The sequence below is a fragment of the Rhinolophus sinicus genome, chromosome 11 (genome assembly GCF_057876585.1).
Source record: "Rhinolophus sinicus isolate RSI-liver-muscle chromosome 11, RSI-T2T, whole genome shotgun sequence".
Classification (NCBI taxonomy): Eukaryota; Metazoa; Chordata; class Mammalia; order Chiroptera; family Rhinolophidae; genus Rhinolophus; species Rhinolophus sinicus.
Window position 1 is genome coordinate 7,527,582 of NC_142511.1, and position 25,511 is coordinate 7,553,092.

At 34.3% G+C, this 25,511-nt stretch overlaps 1 protein-coding gene across 5 annotated transcripts in view; it reads right to left on the reverse strand.

Moving 5' to 3' along the window:
• The window catches only part of COP1 (COP1 E3 ubiquitin ligase), a 115,240-nt gene that overhangs the window by 29,521 nt on the left and 60,208 nt on the right, over positions 1 to 25,511 (reverse strand). For all 5 annotated transcript variants that reach the window (XM_019727875.3, XM_019727802.3, XM_074322298.2 and 2 more), the window contains 6 exons: positions 19,780 to 19,894; positions 15,134 to 15,269; positions 6,983 to 7,126; positions 4,529 to 4,637; positions 4,047 to 4,128; positions 2,692 to 2,808 (listed from right to left, as the gene is read on the reverse strand). In XM_019727875.3, the coding sequence (XP_019583434.1) occupies positions 2,692 to 2,808; positions 4,047 to 4,128; positions 4,529 to 4,637; positions 6,983 to 7,126; positions 15,134 to 15,269; positions 19,780 to 19,894 (703 nt within the window). The remainder of the gene's footprint in view (positions 1 to 2,691; positions 2,809 to 4,046; positions 4,129 to 4,528; positions 4,638 to 6,982; positions 7,127 to 15,133; positions 15,270 to 19,779; positions 19,895 to 25,511) is intronic.

Here is a 25,511-nt window from a genome sequence, read left to right on the forward strand (position 1 = left end):
ACTATTTTAAAAATTGCAAGATGCTTAAAGTTAGCATGCAAGTAATGCTAATATTTTATTAAAACCACAGATTGCTAGGAGTTCTATTTACTTTAGTCTTACAACGCTCTCCCAAACTGGCTATAGAGAGGATAAATCGGAGAAAAATTGGTTTTCTACCTTTTGGTATGCAATACGAACACATCCTGGTTAAGCAAGTAACAGACAATTAATAAACACCTTTACCTTTATTTTAAAAATATTATCTTCTGTTAAAAGCATGCTTCAGATAACCTCAGGTTTAAGAATAGATTTTAAATGGTTAAAATAAAACTTAAAGCCTTTTTCCTCAGTGTTAACCAGAAAAAGGTAGTTTAAAATTCTTAGTCTTAGTTTTCAAGGGAACGATGATTTAGGATTTGATATTTTAATAGAAATGCCTGTGAATTTTTAGTCCACCTCAAAAAACTTTTCATGCTGTAAATTCCAGTAAAAAAATAAAAAAACACCCCGTCAGACATCATTTTATATTATGGTAAAAGGTGAAAGAGGAAAATAATGAAGTAAAAGCACAAAGAGAGAAATGAATTTACTGTACGAAAAGGAAACGTAAGATCTAAATGAAGGTAGGCAGGGAAACTTAGAATTAGCATAATGCATCACACCCAAGCAGGAGCCACTGGTGCGCCTGCAACAGGAAGTCAAACTGTAATTGGTACGTAGCTCACATACTGCTTATCTATTTCTCATAACTCCAAAAGCGATGTTTAAAAATGTGCAGCCCATTCCTAATGACAAATTCACCATTACAAATGATATTTAATAAGCAACCTCATGAACATGACTGTACTGCTCTCAGTGGTAAAATAAATGGCACGGCTAAAGAGTGATGTTTCACAGTTTTAAGAGGAACATTTAGATAATAGTCTACATTCTAAGAAATGTTTCAATTCTAAATGAAGATGATTCACCATCAGTAATTGTTTCCAGAAGTAAAGGTTTTTCTTATGATTAAAGGCATGTTTCAGTCAGTAAAAGGAACAATTACAGGCAGTGAACAACAAAGTGAGGACTGCTGGCTTTATTAGCGTCTTGCTCTGATGCTAATCCCTTTTTCAAAGCCAAAAAAGAAGTCCTTAACTCATATCAAATCTCATTGTGCTGAATAGGGCCGATGACAGTCGCATCCATTCCCACCACCTTATAGAATTTATAGCCTATGAAGATGAAAAGTTAAAGCTGTATTATCCAGATCCCCTTGCAGTTATGTTTCTAGATGTGAATTAGATTCTGCTAATGAGATGCACTTATGTAAGATTTGAAAGGTAGGATTTCTGTAGTTCTTCTGCTTCAGATACTTCTGCTGCAAGTTTCACTGTAAAGATGTCGAAGTTCTCTGGCGTCATGTTCCAGGGGCCAGTCTCTAGCTTTGTGGCAGTTACAGTGAAAGATTTCTGAGCCCTAGATTATAGCAAGGGCGTCATGACCCTTGACCTCAACAGACCTTGCTCTCAGTAGTTCCAATGGCTGAGAGAGGAATAACAGCTCTCTTGGCCTATCTATACTCCTGGTGAGCTAAGAGTCGTTGCAGGGGGCTCGGCCTACTGCTCAGTAAGGAAGTTGGGAGAAGAACATTAAGAACAGTGGGAATGTGTATGTGGTGTTCTGGCCCGAAGCGCCTCCCATCCACACACACCCTATACCTGCCCACACCCCCCCACACACACACCCCTACACACACACACACACACAAATACATCTTGAAGAAACTGACAGCTATTTAGCTAGACTGACCAAGAAGAAAAAAGAGAGGAGACATAAATTACCAGTCAGGAATAAAAGAAGGGACATTATTAACTGATATTATGGAAATTACAAGGATTACAAGAGAATGTTATGAACAACTTTATGCCAACAAATTAGAATAATTAAATTTATAAATTCCTGGAAAGACAATAACTACCCAAACTGACTTCAAGAAGAAACAGAAAATCTACATAGACTTACAGAAAGTAAAGAAACTGAATTAATTAAGAGTAGTGTGGCACCTGTGATTTATCTCCCAACCCCATAACATTTCTGAGAATCAAACAAGGCACTAATAGTAATTATGACAGTACAAGTATAAATTTGGACTGGCCCAGGCAAACCCAGACATTCAGTCACCCTATTTAAAAAAAAACACTTTAGCAAAAAATTATTTGCTATAACAATAGCTAACATTTTTTTCTGAGTACATACAATGGTAGTATGCACTCCACGATACAAGACCTTTAAGTGTATTATTCACTGCTCCTAGATGGGTAATTTGTGCATAGTAGGTACTCAATAATTGTTGAAGGAATTAATTGGTTTCCTTTAATAAAAAACAAAAAGATTCCTGTGGCTGCACAATATAGCTTAATTGTTTAAACATCATTATGACCTAAGTATGTGAATAAGTAAGCATTAGTTTGTGCATGCAAAGACTTAGAGGAATGACAAAAATAATCAACAAACCCATCTCTATGTATTAAACATCGGTGATAAAACACTGAAATGAAGGCACAGCAACAAACAGTAATGATGGCATATTGCAAAATTCTAATTTAGTCTATGAAATTTAAACAAATGGAAACAAAATTTAAAGTCATTTGTTTTAAAATACTCTTCTATCCTAGACATGATACTCAACCAACATCAAAAGAAGACAGATCTGCTTTCATTTCTTACCTGCACAGCCGAAAGCCAAATGGTATCTAGAAGAGGGGCTGAATTTAACACAACACACATTAGCCTTCGCCTCAATGCTTGCTACTGAGTTGTCTAGGTTGGTAGACCACAGCTTCACTAAAAGTAAAGGACAATAAAAATAAAAAGAAATAAACAATACATTAGCAAATGCTTCTGTAACCTGGAAAGTTTGCTTATTGATACGGCTCTATTTTTGTGCTAATCTAAAGCATTTTGATTTACTAAGATCAAAATGTTTAAACTGACCAACTGAATAACAGAACAATGTATTGAAACCAAAAGAGCTTAGTTTCAAAGTCCGAAAACAACACAGATATTCATTGTGTAATGAGAGGCAACATGATTCCGTAACTGAGGCCCATAACTAAGTCCATTCCAGCGATATGTACTGAGGTTTGTAATGATCGGGGAACAGAAAGCTGACAGAGCAGAGCAGGTCAGATCTGAAAGCAGAAGTAGAAGAGAGCGGTTGTCTTGTAAGGTACCAGAGTGACTATCAGGTCATTTTTAAACAAAAATGTCTTAGTAGACACTAGAATACACATATAAAATACATTTTTAGGATATAGGTCACACTACTGGTTACATAATAGAATTGATAACGAACGTTTACAAAAACAACAATAAAAATCTTCCTATCCATCTTTCGATTAGTCCCAATGTCCCATTTAGGACAATACCCAGATGAGGTAGGTCCAGGTATTGGTGTTTTTAAAAAATTCTCTGGGTGCATTTGGGGTTGAAAACCAGTATTAGGGATGAAGGCATAGTAAAACTTTAGAATCTTTTTAGGAATACTAGTACAATAATCTGTAACTAGGAATGAAAAAGAGTAAAAATGGTTCCAACAACTACCACTTCTGGAAGTTAAACACAGGAAAGAAAGGACAAAGAAATTAAGGCTACTAACCCTAAGATAAAGGAAATCTGTTACTATGACTTTATAAATGTAACGGTGAGAAGAACCAGACCAAACAGGACAGTAAGGACAACAGAAAATAATGAATAGTGAAGATAAATTCACAAGAAAAAAATAGGAGAGGTCAATTAAATTGGCAGAAAGAGATAAAAAGTTCATTCAATGGTACATACAAAGGAGTCAGTTATAAAAATGTCACCATGTGGCATGAATCCAGAAAACATTATAATGAACATGCAGTATACTCATTTTTCTTTCATCCCAAAAGAGAGATAGATTTTTGTGCTTAGGTTATTTTTTGGAACAATCAGGTAATCACAAAGGATTGCTGTGTGTTTCAGCAAATATCTGCATCTCTGACACTAAGAGGAACGAAGGGGGAAAGGGTGGGAAAGGGAAGCGAGTCATATAGTACCTTTTGCATCATCAGAACCCGAAGCCAAGAGTTTAGGATCCATCAAGTTAAAGTCGACACTCCAACACCTCTTCTCATGCTCCTGGATATAGAAGGAAAAGTATCCTCAGACAGAACACAGATCTTAAAATAAATAAAGCAAAAACAAACAAACAGACAAAAAAAAACCCCAGAAAAATCTTGATACCATTTTATTGCGATGGTGAGAGGGAGAACAGGCTATGCAAACAAGAGATGCAAAGTAATTCACAAACTTTCCATATATACATTTACTAAAATTACAGCTTTTGGAAAATCATTTGACATAGTCTACAAAGCAAAAGTTCGAGGAGATGCTTCAGAAAGCATTATTTGGTATTACATAGGTATACAAAATGCTAACTAGTGACTTTGTATTTGTAATTATAAAGCATATGAAGCTTACAATTATTAAGAATGTAAAAATGTGATTCTTAAAACAAATAACTAGTATCCTTTCTCACCTGATAGACCTTTGACCTCTGTCCTGTGAACCCATCCCATAGGATGACAGTGCCTTCATAGTCACTGCTGGCTAACAGGTTCTTATGATAACTACTCCAACTGATACAGCTGAAAGAAAGACAGTTAAACCTTACTTTATGTAAAAATAAATAACAATGGACAGAAAAAATTTTAATGTGTTCAGAAAGAATAGAACCCTTTTAAAATGTTCTACATAAGTTTACAATTATTATTCCACTCACAACACATCTTGAAAGAAACGTATCAAATAATCCCCAGATTTTTCTATTGAAACTACCAAGTAAGACGCTTACCACTTTTTGCTCTGATCACTAGCTGAGAGACGGATGTGAGCCCAAAGCCAACACTGGCATCTTTGACACATGAAGAGAATATGCCTGAAGGTGGAGATAGCGGAGGCCAACGAGCACAAAGCATGCCACGCCAGAATGACAGAGACCTAACTAAGCAGACTGGGCAGGCCCCTGGTTCCAGTTGTGCCAAAGCATATAAGCCAATAAATTAATTTAAACTGGGTTTCAGTTTACATCCAAAAAATCTTAATATAAGCTTATAACTAAAATTCCAATTAAAAGCATATAACAATGAAAATTAAACTTGTAACATTTATGGTTTCCACGTGCTCCAAAATTGAGAATGCAACATCTAAAAATGTATACTTTTGGTGAGACACGTATGTGGACCATGCATACAGTAAAGCTAATGTGTATTAAGAAGCCACTTTCAAAACAATTAGCCTAGATGACTTCCAAGCATATGAACATAAATTCTTTTGCTCCCTACTAGTTGCATTCATGCTAAATTCTGAGATTGGAAGAATTCATTTGCATGTTTAAATGTACTTATTAGAATTTCTGGGAAAAATTACACAAACAGTTAAGAGCTAAATTTTGGGTTTAGATGGACCTGAGCTCAAATTCCAGATCTGCTTCTGACTGGCTGTGGCTCTGGTTAATTCCCTTTCCTTTCACTACTGGTGTGCCCAAATTGGTTTCAGGCATGCTTACATATTGATCCTTTCAGTCCCAAGCACGTGACCTCCTGCCTTGAACAGCTTCCTCCGTTTACTCCAAAGTGCCAAAAAGCACTGCCACATTTTGACATGTGTCAAGACAGAAAGAATAAACTCTCTAACCCACATTTTCATTACAGTAACATTTACTATGAATTCTTGATAGGGGCCAAGTATTTTGCTGAGTGCATTATCATTTTATGAAACAGGTATTACTCTTATGGCCTCCATTTTATAAATGAGCAGCATGAAATGGTTAAGAGCACAGACCAGTGAACCAAACTACTTCTGTCTGAATCCTGGCCCTTCCAGAGACTAGTTGTGTAATCTTAAGCAAGTTAACTGTTCTGTGCTTCAGCTTCATTGTGTATAAAATAGGGGAATAAAGGTAACTACCGCATAGGTCTCCTTAAGACAAAGCATTTAGTACAATGCCTAAAACATAAGAATTCAATATAAAGTTGTCTTACCCATGTAGTATTTTTTCCACTTAAGACAAAAACTATAACAAATTCTCAATGATGAGTGTCATCCATGAATAAGCAGGCTCACAAATTATCAGTCTACCATTTTTATGAATGAATTAACAAACAAAAAGGAAAGCTATCATAATAAATTATATAAAGACTGTAATAATTGCTATATTATTAACATCACTAAAATGAGCATATACACACATACTATATATGTCATTCATTCAGATAAAAAAGATACAAGAATGACTGGGAACTGTTCAAAGTTCTAAATAAATTTATTATTACGTGATTTCCTTATATCATTCCCCTTGAAGCCAATGCTCAAGAAATCAGCTTGGGAAACTTATTTTTAAAAATGAGATTTAGAATTCCTCTAAGAGATTTTGGGGGTACAGATTAGAAATAGGGCCTAGTTCCTGCATGTTTAACAGTAATCCAGGACTGAATACTCTAAAAAATGCAGTATTTTATTGCACTCATTATGAACTCTAACCCCTAGTACAAGAAACACTATTATGCCCTCAATGAAAAAAAACAGAATGTTTTTGTGAAAAGAATTCTTAAAATTATAAACAAGTATAATATTTAGAGACATGTGCATACCACAGGAAAAATTCCTCACTTTCAGACACTATTCAAAGGCCACAGTAATCCTTTATTCAATCCTCATGAAAGGCAATCTACAGCAAAGACCTTTACTTGATTCCGTGAAAGAGAAATAACTATCATTTGGCAAACTGGAAAACAACAACTACTAACCCCCACAAGGGAAAAGCAACTAATATCTATAAGAAAGATACTCTGCTGTGTAGGCAATTATAGTGTTGACCATGAATGAGGAAGGCATCTCCGAGAAAGGTAAAATAACATACCTACGTTAATTCTCGATACTAATTATTATATACACACTGTGCATGCCAAAAAAAAAAAAATAATATAAGCACCTGATTTTGGAATTGCAGGTCATTTCATTTTCAGGGTAATGAATATCCACCGCATCCTGAATGACTGTTCCATATTCATAGACTTTAATTTTCTTTGTAACCCCAGCAATCGCAAAATAGTCACAATCCCGGTCAAATTCAATACTGAGAAAAAAAGTACATACTTGGTTAGTAGGACATTCCACCTATCCTGGTGGCGTTTACAAGGACAACATTTCATAATTTGTTTTTTTTCTATTTCTAAAGTGTTTCTGTATGTGAGGATAAGAGATCTATTTCAAATGCCCTCAAATTGTACCAAGCCCTGTGTTCAGATTAAGTCATTATCAAGACATAACAAATTACAAGTGGCAGCTGTACAGTTCTGCTCATAGTTCTTTTGTTCCTAGAAACCTGATATGTTTTTCAATTCAGCTTTAGTAACCATAGCACAACTTACCCAACAGTCAAGGTTAACAAGTTATACTGCAAAAGTAGTGATGAAAGATTTAATGGTTTGCAGTATTAAAAATATGTCAAAAGAGAATTACTAATTAATCTTTTCATAAATTCTAACTATTCCCCTTCCTAACATTTTGTGGGGATGACAGAATTTCACAGCATTTAATGTCATTTTAATAAATAAATTAGTATACATGAGGAATTACTAAAGCAATTAAGGGAGAGAGTGGTGACAAACGGATAAAAATAGAATCATTAAGTTATCACTACGTTTCCCAAACTCCATTTCTAATTTCCCAAATATCTCTGACTTATGAACCCCCAATACAGAGTACTTCAACCACAAACAAATAAGGGAGAAACTAAAAATCTCCCTTCTTTTAGAGGTATTTAGGAATTCACCCCTCTCTTACTGACTTTTTATACAAATTCTAAAACAAGCTACTTCAAACCAAAGCACCGGCCTTATTCACCTTCATAGAACTTAACTTGTAGCTTCAACAAAATTGTTACATAACCAGCAAGAAACCTTAGTGACCTAAAGGAATTGAGAGTGAAATGAATCATCATATACATTATTTATCAATGAGTTAGTTAAGCATTCCTTCTAGAAGCTTAGCCATAAGGCTAGAGAATACATAAGAATTCTCATTGATCTACAATAAATTACATAATAATAGCTAACATTTACTGACCACTCATTATAACCACTGCAAGCATCAAATCATTTAATTTTCAAAATAACCTTATAAGATAGGTATTATTTTTATCTATATTTCACACATGAGAAAACTGAGGATTAGTGGTGAAGTAATTTTCCCAAAGTTAGGCAGCTTTTAAGTGGCTAAGATGATATGCTAGTAGTACTCTACATACATCAAGCATTCATTAAATGCATGCAAATACCTACCTGAACTACCTTTCTTTATGGATTGCCTATGATATCCTTTGACAGAACAGTTAATGATTAGTTAATAATTTAGTAAGAAGTTTGCTGAACTGATACACAAGTAAAGTTAAGTACACATTAAAAATACTCCTCATAAAAACACACACCGAGATGCTCACTTTTCATTCCAGTTTTAAATCTTTCCTTAATTTTATAGAAACTTGAAAGGAATTTCATTAAATGTCATTGACTATAGCACTATTCAGCAAACGTTCCCTCCAACAAAATATGACTGTATAAATGCAATAGATTTACTTGTACAACAACCTCAACTAAACTGCTATATTATCTAATTTTTACTTAATAGTTACAATGTGCCACATAATGCTGGAATAATTTCAAATAAATTCTCATTTCACCTCATTTAAGTAGGATTAATTGAAACTATTACTAATTATGCTAGGTAGCTGAAAGAAATAAAAGTGATGTTTTAAAACTACATGAGACTTTATTCATTCAAATTGGTTTTCTTTGCTTCTGTTCCAAATTAGTTTTACTGTAAAGATTTACAAAGGCCTTCTCTTATAGAGGTAGTCTATATAAATTGAGATGTGTGGATAATTACATTCTTTTATTTCCTCCACATATTTTACCCAGAGAAGGTACAAAACAAAGTAAGTTTTATCTTCCCCTTACACTTAAGCAAGTAAAAGGATGGTCCAGCCTATAATAATAGTTACACTTACACCACAAACTTCTACAAGAAATTACAAAACATAATTACAAAACGTGGCTTGAGACACAACGAAGAAACAGAAGCATATTAATTCCACTTCCTATCTTAAAAATCAAGTAGAGAAAGAATAATATATATAAAACCAGAAGAAAAAGCTTAAAAGAACCATTTCAAATACCTCCAGGCAAGTCATGGTCTAAAGTGAACTCCTTGTTTAGTGAACTTGCTCAGCGTTTCATCAGATCTCCACAAGCATTTACTATCTATTTTCTACCTTGCATTTTAGTTTATTCTCGTTGAGTCAACAAACAGAAGTGTCCATTAGATATTGGGGAGACTAGCCAGTGCTACAAGTACAAAGATGAAAAGTATTCTCTGCCAATGTTACAAACACGTCTCTGCCCGTAATCTCCACAGCATACCCCTGGTTTGCTCACTGTTTCCACCACTCTTCATTCTTAACCTCCATCAGCAGATTCCACCACTTTTACCTTTCTCAGCCCTCAATGATCTTTACTTCCTTTGGTATTCAGCTGAAATGCCATGGTCCATAAATTTAATCATTTTCATCACCTAATATCTTTTTCTTTTACAGTTAAATATAAATGCCAACAACCCTTCCTTCCCATCACTCTAAGATATATATGGAAAAAAATCTTAAGAGAAAAACTCCTTTATCTTCCTGGCACTAAATCTACAAACGTGGCTGCCTTTGCACCCATTCTTATCTCCTTCTCTCCTGTTACCCAGGAGGAAGTGTCCTCCCTTCTAATCAAGGCACAAAGGAAGCCTCACTTTGCTGTGGATCTAGTCCTGCCCCAAATCTAACCCTGCAGATTATGTCCCTTTTGTCACTGGTTTGCATGACAACACACTCACCCAGTTTTCATTCTCATCTAAGAACCTTCTCAGTCTGCCTTACTGGTTCCACCTCATCTACCTGACCTTTAAATGTCAGAGCTCTGTGAATCTACAACCATGGTATCAATTACCAGCTGCATGAGTCCCCGGATTCACAGACCCCTTCTCTGCATCCAGAGAGCCTAAGCTAAATCTCCAGCCACTTACCTCCCGTGTGCCTCACCGCCGTTAAACCTGCTCTTCCCTCAGCAGCCCTGTCTATAAATGACACCCATATTTTTCTGCCCAGCTATGCAAATCAGGTCAAAACCCTGAAAGTTATTTATCTTCCTCTCCTTCAAGGACAATATCCATGAACCATCAAGTTTTGTCTCCCTAGTCCCTAAACATTTCTTAAGGACCTCCTCACTGGAGCCCCACAAACCTCACCCCAATCCGTCATCTGGCCATCATCATACACCAACGGGACTATTTCAATAACCACCTATATATCAGATTTCCCTACTTCCACTCCTGCTTTTCTCAAACCCATTCTCCATAGCGTTATCCAGGAGATACAGGAAGTCCTCACTGAACGCCCATAGGTTCTTGGAAACTGAAACAATGCGTAACTAAACCAATTTTACCATAGGCTAACTGATAATAAACAAGAGTCAGGTTCCCACGGCATATTTCTGACCACAAAAATATCACCACATTTCTAAATAAAGACCCAAGACACTTCTAATATTAAAAACTGAAATAAATATGAGCTATATACATGTACAAAAGACTAACAAAAACAAGAGAATTACTTGCCAATTTGCTTCTTCCAGCTCGGGGTCATGTGGCCGGAGCCCATCCCAGCAGCTCAGGGCACAAGGCAGGCACCCACCCCGGACAGGATGCCCTTCCACACCACAGGGCACACTCACACACACAACCACACTCACTCAGACTGAACACGTTAGACACACCAATTCACCTAATGCGCACATCTTGGGATGTGGGAGGAAACCACAGTACCCGGAGGAAAACCGTACAGATATGGAGAGAACGTGCAAATTCCACACAAACAAGTGACCCCGGCCAGGAATCAATTTTTTTCCCTCTCATCATTATAATGAAATGATGTTGAATGGCATGACGTTATTCGAGGATCTGCTGTGCTTTTATAGCACTTAGAACACTTTATTCTATGCAGTGGCTTGTGGGTTTTTCTCTCCGCTAATCTGTATATGACTCTTGTACTCTCCGCGCTTACAGTATTTGGTCTGAACAGATACAATTAAAAAAATAAAAATAAAAATAAATATTCTAGACAAATACAGGTGAATATGTAAGTGACCTCAGGACTGCAGAAACATTTCTAGGTAAAAACATCTAAAGCTTAGTTATAAAAAGCCCTTAGAGCCTGTGGCCAGTGCCCCCTGATGAAGCCTATTCCACTTCTGTGAAGTGCTGACTGGAAGGATCTTCCTTATATGGCCTTTAACATGTGGCTTCCAGCCACGAGTCCTACTTTTATCTCTTGGATACCAAACAGACCCATTCTAATTCCTCGTCTACTTTATTTGGAGAGTGTCATTAGGGTAAGAAACTCTACTCTTTTCCAGGCAAGTAATTTTATCATGAATAAAAGGCAACATTTTCATTCTAAACCTTTGTGGCAGGCATCTGTGTTATGTTCTGATTCGTGACAAACCTTTACTGGTCTACTAAAATCTCAAACGCTAACTAATGAAAGCTCTTTGTGGTAATAAGTGTAAAATGATCTGAGTTTGTGGTTTCACTCTGTACTACTGACAAGCCTCAGACTAAGCGAAGGCAAAGGAAAATAAAGAGAAAAACAAAAGGACTCGAGATGAGAACAGAAAAATTTTATGGTACAAGTTATGTGGAAGGAAGAGGATGTAGCACCTTCTAAAGCTTCAGCTTAGATGTGTTTCATCTTTAACCTGTATCTGGAATGTAACAGAAGTAGGAAGCTCATCAACACTTGCTGACAATCTTGGGCTTCTCTATGCTAAGTTGTTAACATTAATCTATGTTTCTGTTATGTGTCATTGCTGACTTCTCTTTTAGCATAGGGATATTTTCTTAAAAGGAATACTTATCAGCAAGAAGATGTGTAAAAGCAGGTTAAGGTGGACAGTTGCTAGAGCTCTACTTGCTCCAGACCCTCCCAGAGCAGGCAAGAGTCTTCCATTCATTGTGCATTCATTCAACAATTATTTACTACTGAACCCCTAGCATGTGCCAGACACGGGGATGCAACAGGAAATGAGATACATTAGACCCCTTCTCTGATGAAGCTTCAAGCCTAGAACACAGTTTTTAAATTACTGCTTTAAAAGGCTGGTCTTGGGCAAAATTCTGAATGGGAATCCTTTCCTCTGCACTCTCATTCCTCACATTTCTCACCAACCCCAGAAGGCCCAGTAACTCTTAAGATAGTAACAGAAATATCTTCTGACAAAAAGAGAAAGTACATTAGCAGTTCTAAAAATCGTACTTACTCCTTAGAAAACAAGTCAATAAGTACCTGGAGATCAGTTTTTAAGTACAACTTAAAAATTCAGAGCATTCTACAATAAAGAATGTATTAACAGTTACCCTAAATCTGGATCAGCACTGTCTGTCATTATAAACTGAAGTTTAGTAAAAACAATCTTTATAGCTGGTTACTACAAAAAAGTTTAATTTGAATAGTTTCAAACTACGGCCAAAAAATGGCATCTGAACGTAATATCTACAATAAATTAAAACTCAAAAAAAAATGTTCATTATTACAGCCACGTTAGATAAGACGGCAACGGGGATATCAGAAACACAAAAGAATTAATTCCTTTGGGTGTCTCAAAAGTAAAGTGTCTTCTGAAACTTATCCAAAGTTTCAACAGATCTTGATGGGACTCATAGAACAGTAGAACTCAGGAGCCAGAATGCCTTAGTTCAAACTTTAGCTGTCATTTACCAGCATTGCGTTGATCTTAGACAAGTTAGAAGATTTTTCGCTACTTTAATTTCTTATCTGTAGAATGGGATTAATAGCAATGCCTATTCCATAAGGTTTATATAAAGATTAAATGAGTTAGTGAAATATTGACAATGTCTTGTAAAATACTTACAATGGTATCTGAACAAAAGTAATCAAACACTACATCACAAGTGGTGACTGATCTAGCAGCAATGGATGCCACAATATATACCCATTTTCTTCTTAGGAAATTAGTAATGTCTGATGTGATTCTATTTCAAAAATTTGAGAAAATAGAAGCAAAAATGTTCAAATAATCTCTAAAGTACAAATGGAGTGTATAACAATTTTAACTATAACAATCTAGGCATGTAAAATTCAAACCAAGAATTCAAGAAATAGCCATTGCTACTAAGTATTCAAAATTTAAACTATACTTTAAAACCATTCCTCTCTAGAGGCCACTGAATACCTAATTTAAGAAAATGTGAAAGTGACATCATCCCTGTATGAAAGATGAGTTCTCTATGAAATTCACTATATCCATATATCCATACATGTCTATTGTCTAATTAGTTGAGATATTGTCAAAGCAAACAAATGCTGCCACCTTGTGGACTTATGAGTATGGTATTAATCCCAAATTATACGTAAGTGAAGAAAAAATTTTAAAAGCAAAGTTTCTAGATCAGCCTTTTCTCTCAGTGAGATTCTTACTGCAATAAATGACCAACACTAGACATATTTCTTGCAATTTTACAGTAAGAATAATTTCTTCTGCAATGTAATAAAATAATACACCAAATTCAACATTATTTGTCATCTCTAACATCCCTCTACCCCAAAGAAATTCCTCATTAAATGTCCTGCTTTGAGAGAACGTAAACGCCTTTAAAATAAGTTTACTACCAATGATGTGTTTGAATGTGAGACACTAGGTAAAGCAAAAAAATCTGTGAAAGTTTTGAAGTCCCTTCAATTCTTTGGATATTATTTTCTTTTGTTGCTACTTACTAGTCTTCATCTGTCCTGCCTAATAAACCTTGAATTTTGGAAATTTTTCTTTCAGAAATGTTATTAAAAATACTGTCTGATTTCACTTACATGAGATAGTCAGAGTAGTCAAAATCAGAGACAGAAAATAGAATGGTGGTTGCCAAAACTGGGGGAGATGAGTTATTTTTTTAATGGACACCAAGAACCATTTTACAAGATGTCAATTATTAAGGAAATGGATGGTGGTGAAAGTAGCACAATATTAGGAATGTATTTAACACCACTGAACAGTAACTTGTTAAGATGGTAAATATTATGCGTATTTTACCACAATAAAAAAAATTTTGGAAAAAATAAATTTGTGGGATGCAGCTAATGCAGTAAATGGAGGAAATTTTATAAAACAAATATCTATATTAGAGAAGAAAGGTTTCAACGAATCACTTCAGTTTGTCTTAAGAACCTAAAAAGGTAAAGGCAAATTATATCTAAAGAAAGCAGAAAAAAGGAAATAAAGAGTAGAAATCAATGAAACAGAGAACAGAAAAATACAGAATGTCAATAAATCAAGAGCTAGCTCTTTGAGAAGATAAATAAAATCGATAATCTTCTAAGACAAACTATTAGGGAAAAGAAATAAAGGGAAATAAATTTCCAACATCAGGGATGAGAGAAGGAATATCATTACAGAATTTAACAATATTAAAAAGAAAATAAAGGAATGAACACTTGTATGCAAATAACTTCAACAACCTAGATGAAATGGACAAATTCCTTGAAACATAAAAACCAAAAATAATGCTTAAAAAGAAACGGTTACCTCGTTAGCCCTACATATCTTAAAAATTGAATTTGTACTTAAAAATCTTCCCTCAGAGAAAACTGAAGGCCAAGCCTGCTTCACTGGGGAATTCTACAAAATATGTAAGGAAGAAATAACACCAATTCTTTACAAACACATCCAGAAAACTGAAGAGGAAGGAGCACTTATGAGGAGAGCATACCTTGTCACCAAACCAGACAAAGACATTATAAGAACACAAACTGCGACCCTATCAGGTGGATACTATGAATCAGTCCATTTAAAAATGAAGAGATTGAGGGCTAAAGAGATTCGAAACTGGCCTAAGACCACAGAAGTAAAATTTGGCGGGCAACTTGACTTCAGAACACAGACTCTTAACCATAACACTGTAACTGCTTCTCAAATCCAATTAAATTCTAAATACTCCTGCAAAAGAAAAGTCAAGCGTGCAGCCCAATACTTACCTAGAGACTATGCTGGAACCATTATAGAGATCACTAGCATATGACAGTGTAGCCAAAGGTCGTACTGAATTATATCGAGTAAACTTGGACAAGCATTCCTGAAATTCATCCAACTGGCTTGCTGTTCGACTGTCATCTATACAACGAAAACAAAAAAATAAATAAATGAATTGAATTGCAACATAAGTCAAAGGGAAATAGCCACAGATTAAAAATTATTTTCTAAATATAAACAATTCTTTAAAAGTATTTTAAAAAGACTTATATGCTCAAATTAATTAGCTGACATTTAATTTCAATAAAAATTTCTTAGTGGTTCTTTGAGACACTGTCTCTTTCAACACCTATGAAAATATACTAGATAGTCTCTGTCTTTTAAAGTAGTGATTTCTTGGAAAAACAATAATAGTACCTGTAAATCATGAGAAATTATATTATCTATTAAAACAAAAATCCAACAATGAAGAAAGTGAGGGTGGAGAGAGGAGCATATATACCGGATATAGAATTTGTTAGTTTGAAGGAACATGTTTTCAAGGACACATCTGCACGCCCATGTTTATTTACTGTCAAAATACAATTTATAATAACATAATTAAGACAAAAAATAATTGGTTTTTTAGTAAAAAGGCAACAAAATACTTATTCACATACTTTGAAGTATTTCAAATCCAATTACTGAAAGGGAGTAGAAACTGCAATGTATGAATTACTAATTCTCAAAAACAAACAATGTAGTTTCACTCAAATGTCTGGGTAGAATGTGGAAAATAATAATTCCATCTAGGAGGACACTGTACACTTTGAGTAACGTCCGTTTCAAGAAAGTATTAGTAACTAAATCATGTGGAATTTAAATCTCAAAATGAAGTTATGAAGGACCTGAGAATACAGCTAATCTATTCTCCAATCTAGAAAAAGGTCTACAGTAAAAGCATGAATAAAAAAATCATTTTTTCAAAACTGCTTAAAGTTTGGACTTGTATTTTCCTTTCCAAAAACTGAAAAGTACAACATAATTAGTTAGCTTCCTAGAATGAAATGTGAAATAAGCCTGCTACAACACTGTTTTCGTACCTTCTTCCTTATTCTAAGTATCATGTAGTACATGATACACACCATGGCTCAGGTGGTTAGAGCACAAGCTCTGAACAACAGGGTTGCCGGTTCGATTCCCACATGGACCAGTGAGTTGCGCCCTCCACAACTAGATTGAAGACAAAGAGCTGCCCCTGAGCCTCCAGAGGGGTGGAAGGATGGCTCAGGTGCTTAGAGTGCAAGCTCTTAACGACAAGGTTGCCAGTTCAATTCACGCATGGGATGGCAGGCTGCGCCCCCTTGCAACTAAGATTGAAAACAGTGACTGGACATGGAGCTGAGTTGCGCCCTCCACAACTAGATTGAAGGACAATGACATGGAGCTGATGGGCCCCGGAGAAACACACTGTTCCCCAATATTCCCCCCCCCACAAAAAAAAAGAATATATATATATATATATATATATATATATATATATATATATATATATACACACATATATATATATATATATATAAAATAATAAAATAAATAAAAATTATTTTTTCTGGAGAAAATTAGGTTATTTTGAAGATAACTGTTGACAAGAAATTTATCTAACAATTATTATAAAGAAACACAATTGCTGGAGGAAACTAAGTAAGCTTTGTCCCTGATATTTTACATTTTAAATATTTTAACACTAAGCAAATTCATCTAACAACCTATTTTAAAAGGGTCCAGTTTGGTAATATTTCCATTCTAAAACCAGCAAAAGTAACAAAAAGTAACAAACCTAATTAGCATGCGATATCATAATGTTACTGAGATAAAGCTCCTGCTGCATATAAATATTCTCAGAAAATTCTATAAATTATAAATAAAACATAGGTTATTGGGAAAAAATTAACGATACTACAAAGTGTAGTAACAGTTAATCGATTCTCAAAAAAAATCAACTGTATTACAAAGTGGCTTGGATGTAACAGTTAATTGGCTATTTTTATATATAATCCTACTACTGTAAACCGTGTAATGTAATATGCGTAAATACTTACTGGAAAGGCAGTTACTTTAGATATTCTATAAAAATTGTTTTAATGCTAATCTACTCTTTCACATTTTGACATCCATTCCTAAGTACATAAATTTCACAAGCATTCAGGAATGTGTATTCTGTTGAAGATCATAATTCTTTTCTAGGGTAGCTGAACTTCTGGACATCATACCACCACTCATTAACACCTATTTTCAATAGAAGTTATGAAGAAAGCACTAAAAATAGTTATTTCACTATCTGAAAGTACAGGAATTAGATTTCACTTATCTGGTAATGAAAAGGTAGGATTTTGTTTGCTTGGTTGGTTGATGATGTACATTCATATGTATTTTCTGGCATAGCACGTTTCCTGTTCTAATTACAGATTAGTTTGTAAAAGTATATTCAATCTCTCTTTTCTCCCTCCTAATGCTTTATAATTTACCTCCTCTTTCAATTACAATTAAGAGTCCAAGGCATTCATTTCTTAAATCTTCATCTTTCGGTTTCATAGTTGAAAATAAAAGTTGGGGCAGGATGGGGTGGGGTGGAATCTCATTTGAAAATATACAAAAGGACAATCAAACTCTTAGGTACCCCACTACACAGAGATTAAAATGTCCATAATCAAGGAATCTAGGGGGAACTTCATATTCAGCAATATAATTAGTGGAGTCAATGTACACATCTGATAAGCTTGAGATCCCTAAAAACTAAGGAAAACATGTAGTAACCACAATATAGCCATGCCCTCAAAAATAAAAATCTAATCTTCTTCCTGGTCTTATTATTCTACTTTCGTGGAAAGCTACATCCCCAAAATAAATTAAATTGGTTTGTGATTACCTTTACTATCCCATAGCATGCCTATGCTGCTGGTTGCTTAAAACTTATTAATAACAGTAGCCTACCACAATCTCTCTAACTTTTTTTTTTTTTTTTTAATGTCTACTACTTGCCTGTGTTTGTATTTTGACATCGTACCAACATATAACATCTGAAAGGGCTAACACACACTGTCTGTCAATCAGAATGTAGGTCTCAGACCACTTTCAATTTAACAGCTTCTTAATGCAGTTTACAGCCTATTACAGAGGCTCATGAGGAGGATGGAACTCCCAGGCAATAAAATGAAAGCTTTCATTTGTGTAATAACCTGTTGATTAATTTCAAATACACTTATCAACAAAGCTTGGCTTTCTCCTAGTCTTAATAGGAAAAATGCTATGTAAATCTAATATATATATATTTTTCTCTACCACCAATCCCGAGGCAAATTTGTGCAAAGGATCTGGCAATGTGTAGATTATAATACAAACATACCTATTAAAGAGGAAACCAAGGCCAAAATTTTAACAACTAATAAAATCAGACATTTTTTTTCCCTTGGTGGCTCTCATTTTAAGCACGTGTACTACTAATGACATCAACTGATTAAGCACCCAACTTATACTAAGCATTGTATTTTCATGTATCACCTAAAAAAACTGAAAAAGAAAAGAAACCTATATGGTTGGTATTAGTGTCCCAACTTCATTGGCGAGCAAAGATGCTGAGAAAAGCTAAACAAAAAGCAAAAAAAGTGTCCTATGCTATCACATCCATGTCTGTACATAAGTTATTTCCTCTAACTATGCTTCGCTTAAACTTACCTTTTTTAGTTAATACTACCCTTGATTAAATACAACTCTTCTGAATTCCCCCAGTGATTATTCCCTCTTACACGTCCCAGTTTCAACCTGGTCTGACCTTTTCACTCCCAGCTATTAGTGGATGCTCTCCTTTATTCTCATAATACCCTTTACATATTTATATAACATACAATATCACATAGAATCATTTACCTGTTGCTGTCTCCCACTAAATTTATAATACTCACTGACAATAAGAACCAGTTCTTATATCTTTTTATTCTTAGTACAGAAGACACTGCTTAAAACTTAGTAAATGTTGAACAGAAGGCAACTGAATGGAGCTTATTTTTGCTCTAGCTACATATTCATGGCTGATTTTTTTTACTTTATATAGTTCACTATACAAAGAGTAAAAAGTCCCCAACACAAAAAGAACAAAAACAGCTATGGGGAAGCGATGTTCTCTGAGACCACTAAGAACACCCGCAGTGCCTGGTGGACTACGCCAAAACACAGACTTTTACTTTACGAATATCATGTTTCCCCGAAAATAAGACCTAGCTGGACCATCAGCTTTAATGCGTCTTTTGGAGCAAAAATTAATATAAGACTTGGTCTTATTTTACTATAATATGAGACCGGGTCTTATATAAGACGGGGTATAATTGTAATACTGGGTATAATATAATATAATGTAATATAATATAATACCGGGTATAATATAATGTAATGTAATATAATATAATGTAATATAATATAATATAATATAACATAATATAACATAATACCGCGTCTTATATTAATTTTTGCTCCAAAACATGTATTAGAGCTGATGGTCTGGCTAGGTCTTATTTTCGGGGAAACACAGTAGGACTTTCCATAAATCCAGGAGAAGAAGCTAGAAATGCATCTGAAATACAAATGTGAGATGTTTTAAGAAGCCCTCAATATGTACCTGAGATACGAGACATCCTTGTAGAAAAGTAACATTGCTCTAAGTCTTCAAAATGAGCAGTGAGTCGTTTCCGTCTTGATGCTAATGTGCTGTTATACCAAGGCTGTTTCTTTGTCTAAGGTGATAACGAGAAAAGACACTTGTAACTCAGAACAAACTATACTCAGACTATCCAAATGCTTTCATGTCTAACTGCAAAAGTTCATCATATTAACATAATTACAAATGGTAAAAACCCATAGTTCCTATACCATACTTTCGAATTTTTGTTTTAAAGTGAAAATAGGCTCTAAAGGCCAATTTTACAAGAACAAAATGAAAAGCATCTTTCAACTCTCCAATTGAAATGAAGATAGAATCCATCATAACTGCCATTCCAAAATTCAGAATTTTAATATGCAGAAATTGTTAGAAAACAATTATCAAAAGAAAACTACTTTTTCCTTCCATTTTGAAAGTGGGAACGGGAGACCAAGAAAGGGAAGATGAATGTATATTAAAGTCACTTGGGAACTTTTATGCAGGTGCAAAAAACACATCAAAGTAGCCACAAGATTGTTTAATAGGAGACGGACAAACGTAACTCCATGTTTACTGCTAGAAATCAAAGCGCTGTGTGAAATCTTGAATTTACAGGGAGGGAGGGAAGGAAAGCATATACCTTTTCTTTCCCTAACCCCTTCCCCTCATTTCTGAACTGCAGGGTACTGAGCCCCCTTGGGTTCTGGTGACCCCCATCACTGGGGACTTTTTATTTGATGGTTGATTTTTGCTACGCCGGGTACTTCCACTTGCTATCATTTTGTAACATACATGCTGAGCCTTTCCCTTCCCCTAATTCCCGAAATTAAAAAAAGAAAAAAAAAATGACTGTTCATCATCCCTATATTGTTGCCTTGTACCCTTTGAGTAACAAAAACGGTTTTTGACTGTACAAAATATGTATTTAAGTTAAAATTGATTATTAGATTAAGGGGCAGTAATATGTATGCACTAAATAGTCTCACTTATACTTTAGAACATCAGAATTACTAAATCAGATATACATACAAAGACAATGAAGCTGAACTATACTGGCATATAAATCATTAAAAAAACCCAAAATATTAAAAAAAAACCCTCCCCCCAAAACAAAATCCACAAAATACAGTTGACTCTTGAAAAACAGGTTTGAACTGCACAAGTATACTTATACGCAGAATTTTTTCAATAAATACTGTAAATGGATTTTCCTTATGATTTTCTTAGTAACATTTTCAGCTTACTTTATTGTAAGAATACAGTATATTATACACACAACATATAAAATATGTGTGCCCCCACGTTGTTCAAGGGTTAACTGTACATAATGTTACCTATATACCATGTTAACTGAAAGGATAAAACAATTCTTCCACAAATGGTTATCTATTATGCTTGACGCATAGAAAAAGATAGAACACATAATAAGAACTTGAGATGACACAAGTTCACCAATAACTGTACCACAAATGCATTAAGTCAAAAATGTTAAGGCACTACCATGAACGAAACCCTAAATGAAAGCCCTGCTAAAACTTGACGGCAGGTAACAATCATATTTTAAAGAAGTGCTTGGATCACAAGAAAGTAATACAATTTCCAAAGACAACAGATAAAAAACTAAACAGGAAGGTGAACTCAGAGAGGTGATAGTAAACAAAATATAAGGGTGCAGACAAGAGGAAAGAGGAAGAGGACAATACCTACTTCCAGATAAACACCTACAAAAGAACAAGTACTAGAACTGAGATTTGCAGACTGAAAAGAGAATTTGCAAGCTGGAAGATAAATCAGAAAGAATTACTGAGAATGAAAATTAAAAGTCAAGAAGACAAAAAATTATAAAGAGGAGGATAAGAGACATAAAAGACAAAATAAGATTTAAATACTCAGAGACCCAGAGAGTAAAAAAGACTGAAGAATAATTAAAGAATTGATGTTGACAATTTTCCAGAACTGAATACAGGACACAGACATTCTGCTGAAGATCATAATCCATGAACAACACATAAGGTACAAATTATTCATATCCTGAATACATTGTTTTAAAAAGGCTCCTACAAGTAAACAAGGCTGATAGAAAAAAATAGGAAAATACATGAAATGCCATTTCACAAAAGATAAAACATGAATGGTCATAAGAAAAGATGCTGCCCTTATAGTGACAGGAAAATGCAAATTAAAGCCACAATTAAATTCTATTTATTACCCACTAAAGTGGCAACCATTTAGAAATTAAACAGTATTAACTACTGACAAAAATGTGGAGAAACTGGAACTTGCATACTCCTGTGGTGGGAGTTTGAAATTAATAAAAAAGACTTTGGAAAACAATTGATATTATCTCAAAATACAAAAGCGTTGATGTGTATACCCAATGACCCTCACTTCCTCTCCTAGGTACAAAATCTAGAGAAACATTTGCACCTGTGCATCACGAGACACATACAAAGACGACCTTAATAGCAAAAACAAAAACCTTAGAAATATATCAACTGTGTATAAACTGGACAATTGATAAATTGCAATATACAAAATGGAACATTACACATTAGTGAAGATGAATCAACTGCAGCCACAGGCATCCGGAATGGATCTTTGAAAACACAAGTCCCAGAAAACTACATACTGCGCTACTGCTTTTATAAAGTCCAAATATAAATATAGCCAAACCAAATAATATAGGGTACATATACATGTGGTAAAACTATTTTAAAAATGAGCAAACTGATAAACAAATAATCAGAAAAGTGATTACCTGTGGACATGCATGAAGCAGGGTAATGGAATTTGTTAGGAGCACATGGGTAACTTGAATGGTACCATTCACGTTGCAGTAGCTAACACAGGAGCTGAGTTCATAAGTTTCTTTTGTTATAATTATGATTCTGATTTACATATTCATAAAATAAATTTCCTTTTAGGTACCAACATATTTTTTGTCATTTCTAAGGGGAAGACTCTAGATTTTTTTAAAAAGGGTTTAGCTCCATGGACAAACAGAAATGACTTCATAATCTGAAACATGAGAATGATTACAATAACAAAAATCAGGAATATGACATAAAACAAGAAGTAGTCAAAAACACCGTTTGGTCTGGCTTTCAGATTTTATAGCAAATTTCCCTTTAACAATTATTTTGCTTTTATTCTAAGCTTTTCTTGTATTTATTTATTCAGTGTAATTCCTTTTTAATCCATTTAGAACTAGGTTGCCTCATAACTGTTGGTAAATATGTATCACTTCGCTCATTGCCAGACATCTTCATGATTAAATTCACAAGTAACGTTAATATAAATGAACAGAAATATGCTAACTGTGAGGCGATAAAGTGTTTTGAGAATATAAATTGGTTGCAGATAATCCACAAGGCCAATCGGACAGAACATAAACTCAGGGTAAGCTCTATAACTTATAGGTAGGATATAAATATGGCTAGAAATCAAAAGAAAATGTTCATCATTTGTTTATCTAGATTAGTTCTAAAGAAAAATGGCCATACTTCCCAAACTCAAAAATAATTAAATTTCACCACAGCAAAAACAGAAGTATGCAACTATCTTATTTAGTAACTGAGGAAGTAAAAAACTCATATAATTATAAAAAGTGTATAGCATACTATATAAAGAGAGCTTGATAGTTATACAAAATGATCATGTGGTGTTAGCCTGTAAATTATGAAAAATCTTTACAAAACTAATGAAAAATTGATTCTCAATGAATGGAATTAAATTGAAAATACAGAAAGCAGCACTCAGAACGAATATTCCATTTCACATACTTAAATAACCAAGAATACAAAAGTAATGACATCTTCAAACAATAAATAAAATCCATGTTTATACAATGAAAGAAGTAACTGTTACCATAGCACAGTTCCCCATCAATTCCACTAAGAAGAGAGCCCTACTCTAAATGAAGCTGGAAGTGTTCTGTATGGTTAACTGAAATGTACAAATTTTTTAATACATAAATACCCCCTTCCTTCCAAACTAATTTCATAAATGAAACAATGCAGAATGAAAACGTAATTATTTACACAGTAAGTAATCTTTATAAGATCAAGGACCAAGTACAAAATAATAAAACAAATTAATTGATAAACACACATTTTTATAAAAACAGATTAATGAATGGCATTAAAGGAAAAAGCTGAATAATTTAGAACAGTGATTCTCAAAGCATGGTCCCCAAAGTGTGGTCCTTAAGCCCTTGTCTCTCAGACCCTTTCAGCATATCTGTGAGATCAAAAGTATGTTTATACTTTTAATATAAATAGTAAGAGGTTATATATGCGGTTTTCATTGTCCTTATATATGTACATGTGATACAAAAGCAAAGTCAGTATAAAACTGCTGGACTCTGAGCACAAATCAAGGAAATGGCACTGGTAAAAGAACTGGTAAATATTATATTCTTCACCATTACTTGTAATAATAATAATAATAATAATAATAATAATCCATGTACCTACATACATTTTATAAAAGTTAGGTTCCCTCAAGAATACTCTTTTATTGGTACTTTAAAAAAAATTGAGGTATAATTGACATATAAAATTATATTTGTTTTAGGTGTGTAAGTGATTCAATATTCGTATGTATTATGAAATAAGGACCACGATAACTCTAGTTAACATCTGTCACCACACACAGTTATAAATTCTTTTTTTCTTGTGAGTCTTAAGGTCTACTCTCAGTAACTTTCAAATATGCAATGCAACATTATTAACTATAGTTACCATGCTGTACATTACATCCCCAGGACTTATTTATTTTAGAACTGGAAGTTTGTACCTTTTGATCTCCTTCACCCATTTTGCCCACCAGGCAACTCACGCCTCTGGCAACCACCAATCTATTATGTGTATCTATAAGTTGTTTTTTGTTATTTTTAGGATTCTACACATAAGTGAGATTTTCCAGTATTTCTTTGTCCAACTTGTTTCACTTAGCATAATGACCTCAAGGTCCATCCATGTTGCAAATGCCAAGATTTATTTTATGGCTGAATTATTAATATGACTGTGTGAGTTTGTGAGTGTGTATACTACATCTTCTGTATCTGTGTGCTTTTAGTGTCAAATACAAAAATATCATCACCAACACCAGTGGCAAGGAGCTTACTACCTATGTTTTGTTCTAGGAGTTTTATGGTTTCAGGTCTTCAGTTCAAGTCTTTAATCCATTTTGAATTAATTTTTGTGTATGGTGTAAGATAGTGGTACAGTTTCATTCTTATGCATGTGGTCAATTTTCCCAACACCATTTACTGAAGAGACTATCCTTCCCCCATTGCATATTCTTGGCTCCTCTGTCATAAATTAATTAACCATATACGCGTAGGTTCAATTCTGGACCCTATTCTGTTCTACTGATCTACGTGTCTGTTTTTATACCACTATTACATTGCTCTGATTACTCTAGCTTTGTAATGTTGTTTGAAATCAGGAAGCGTGATGCCTCCATCTTTGTTATTCTTTGTCAAGATTGCTTTGGCTATTTTATTTTACTCCACTTGGAACGTTCATTAAAAATATTAAACTGATATAAAAAGCTTTTTTGTATTTAATTTTGAAGCATTAAATCAACTACCTACCAGGCTTATGATACTTTTCCCAGTTTGGGTTTAAATTTTTGTTTATGGTGCTTTCTTTTTCAGGAGGGCGCAGCTCACAGTGGCTCATGTGGGGATCGAATCGGCAACCTTT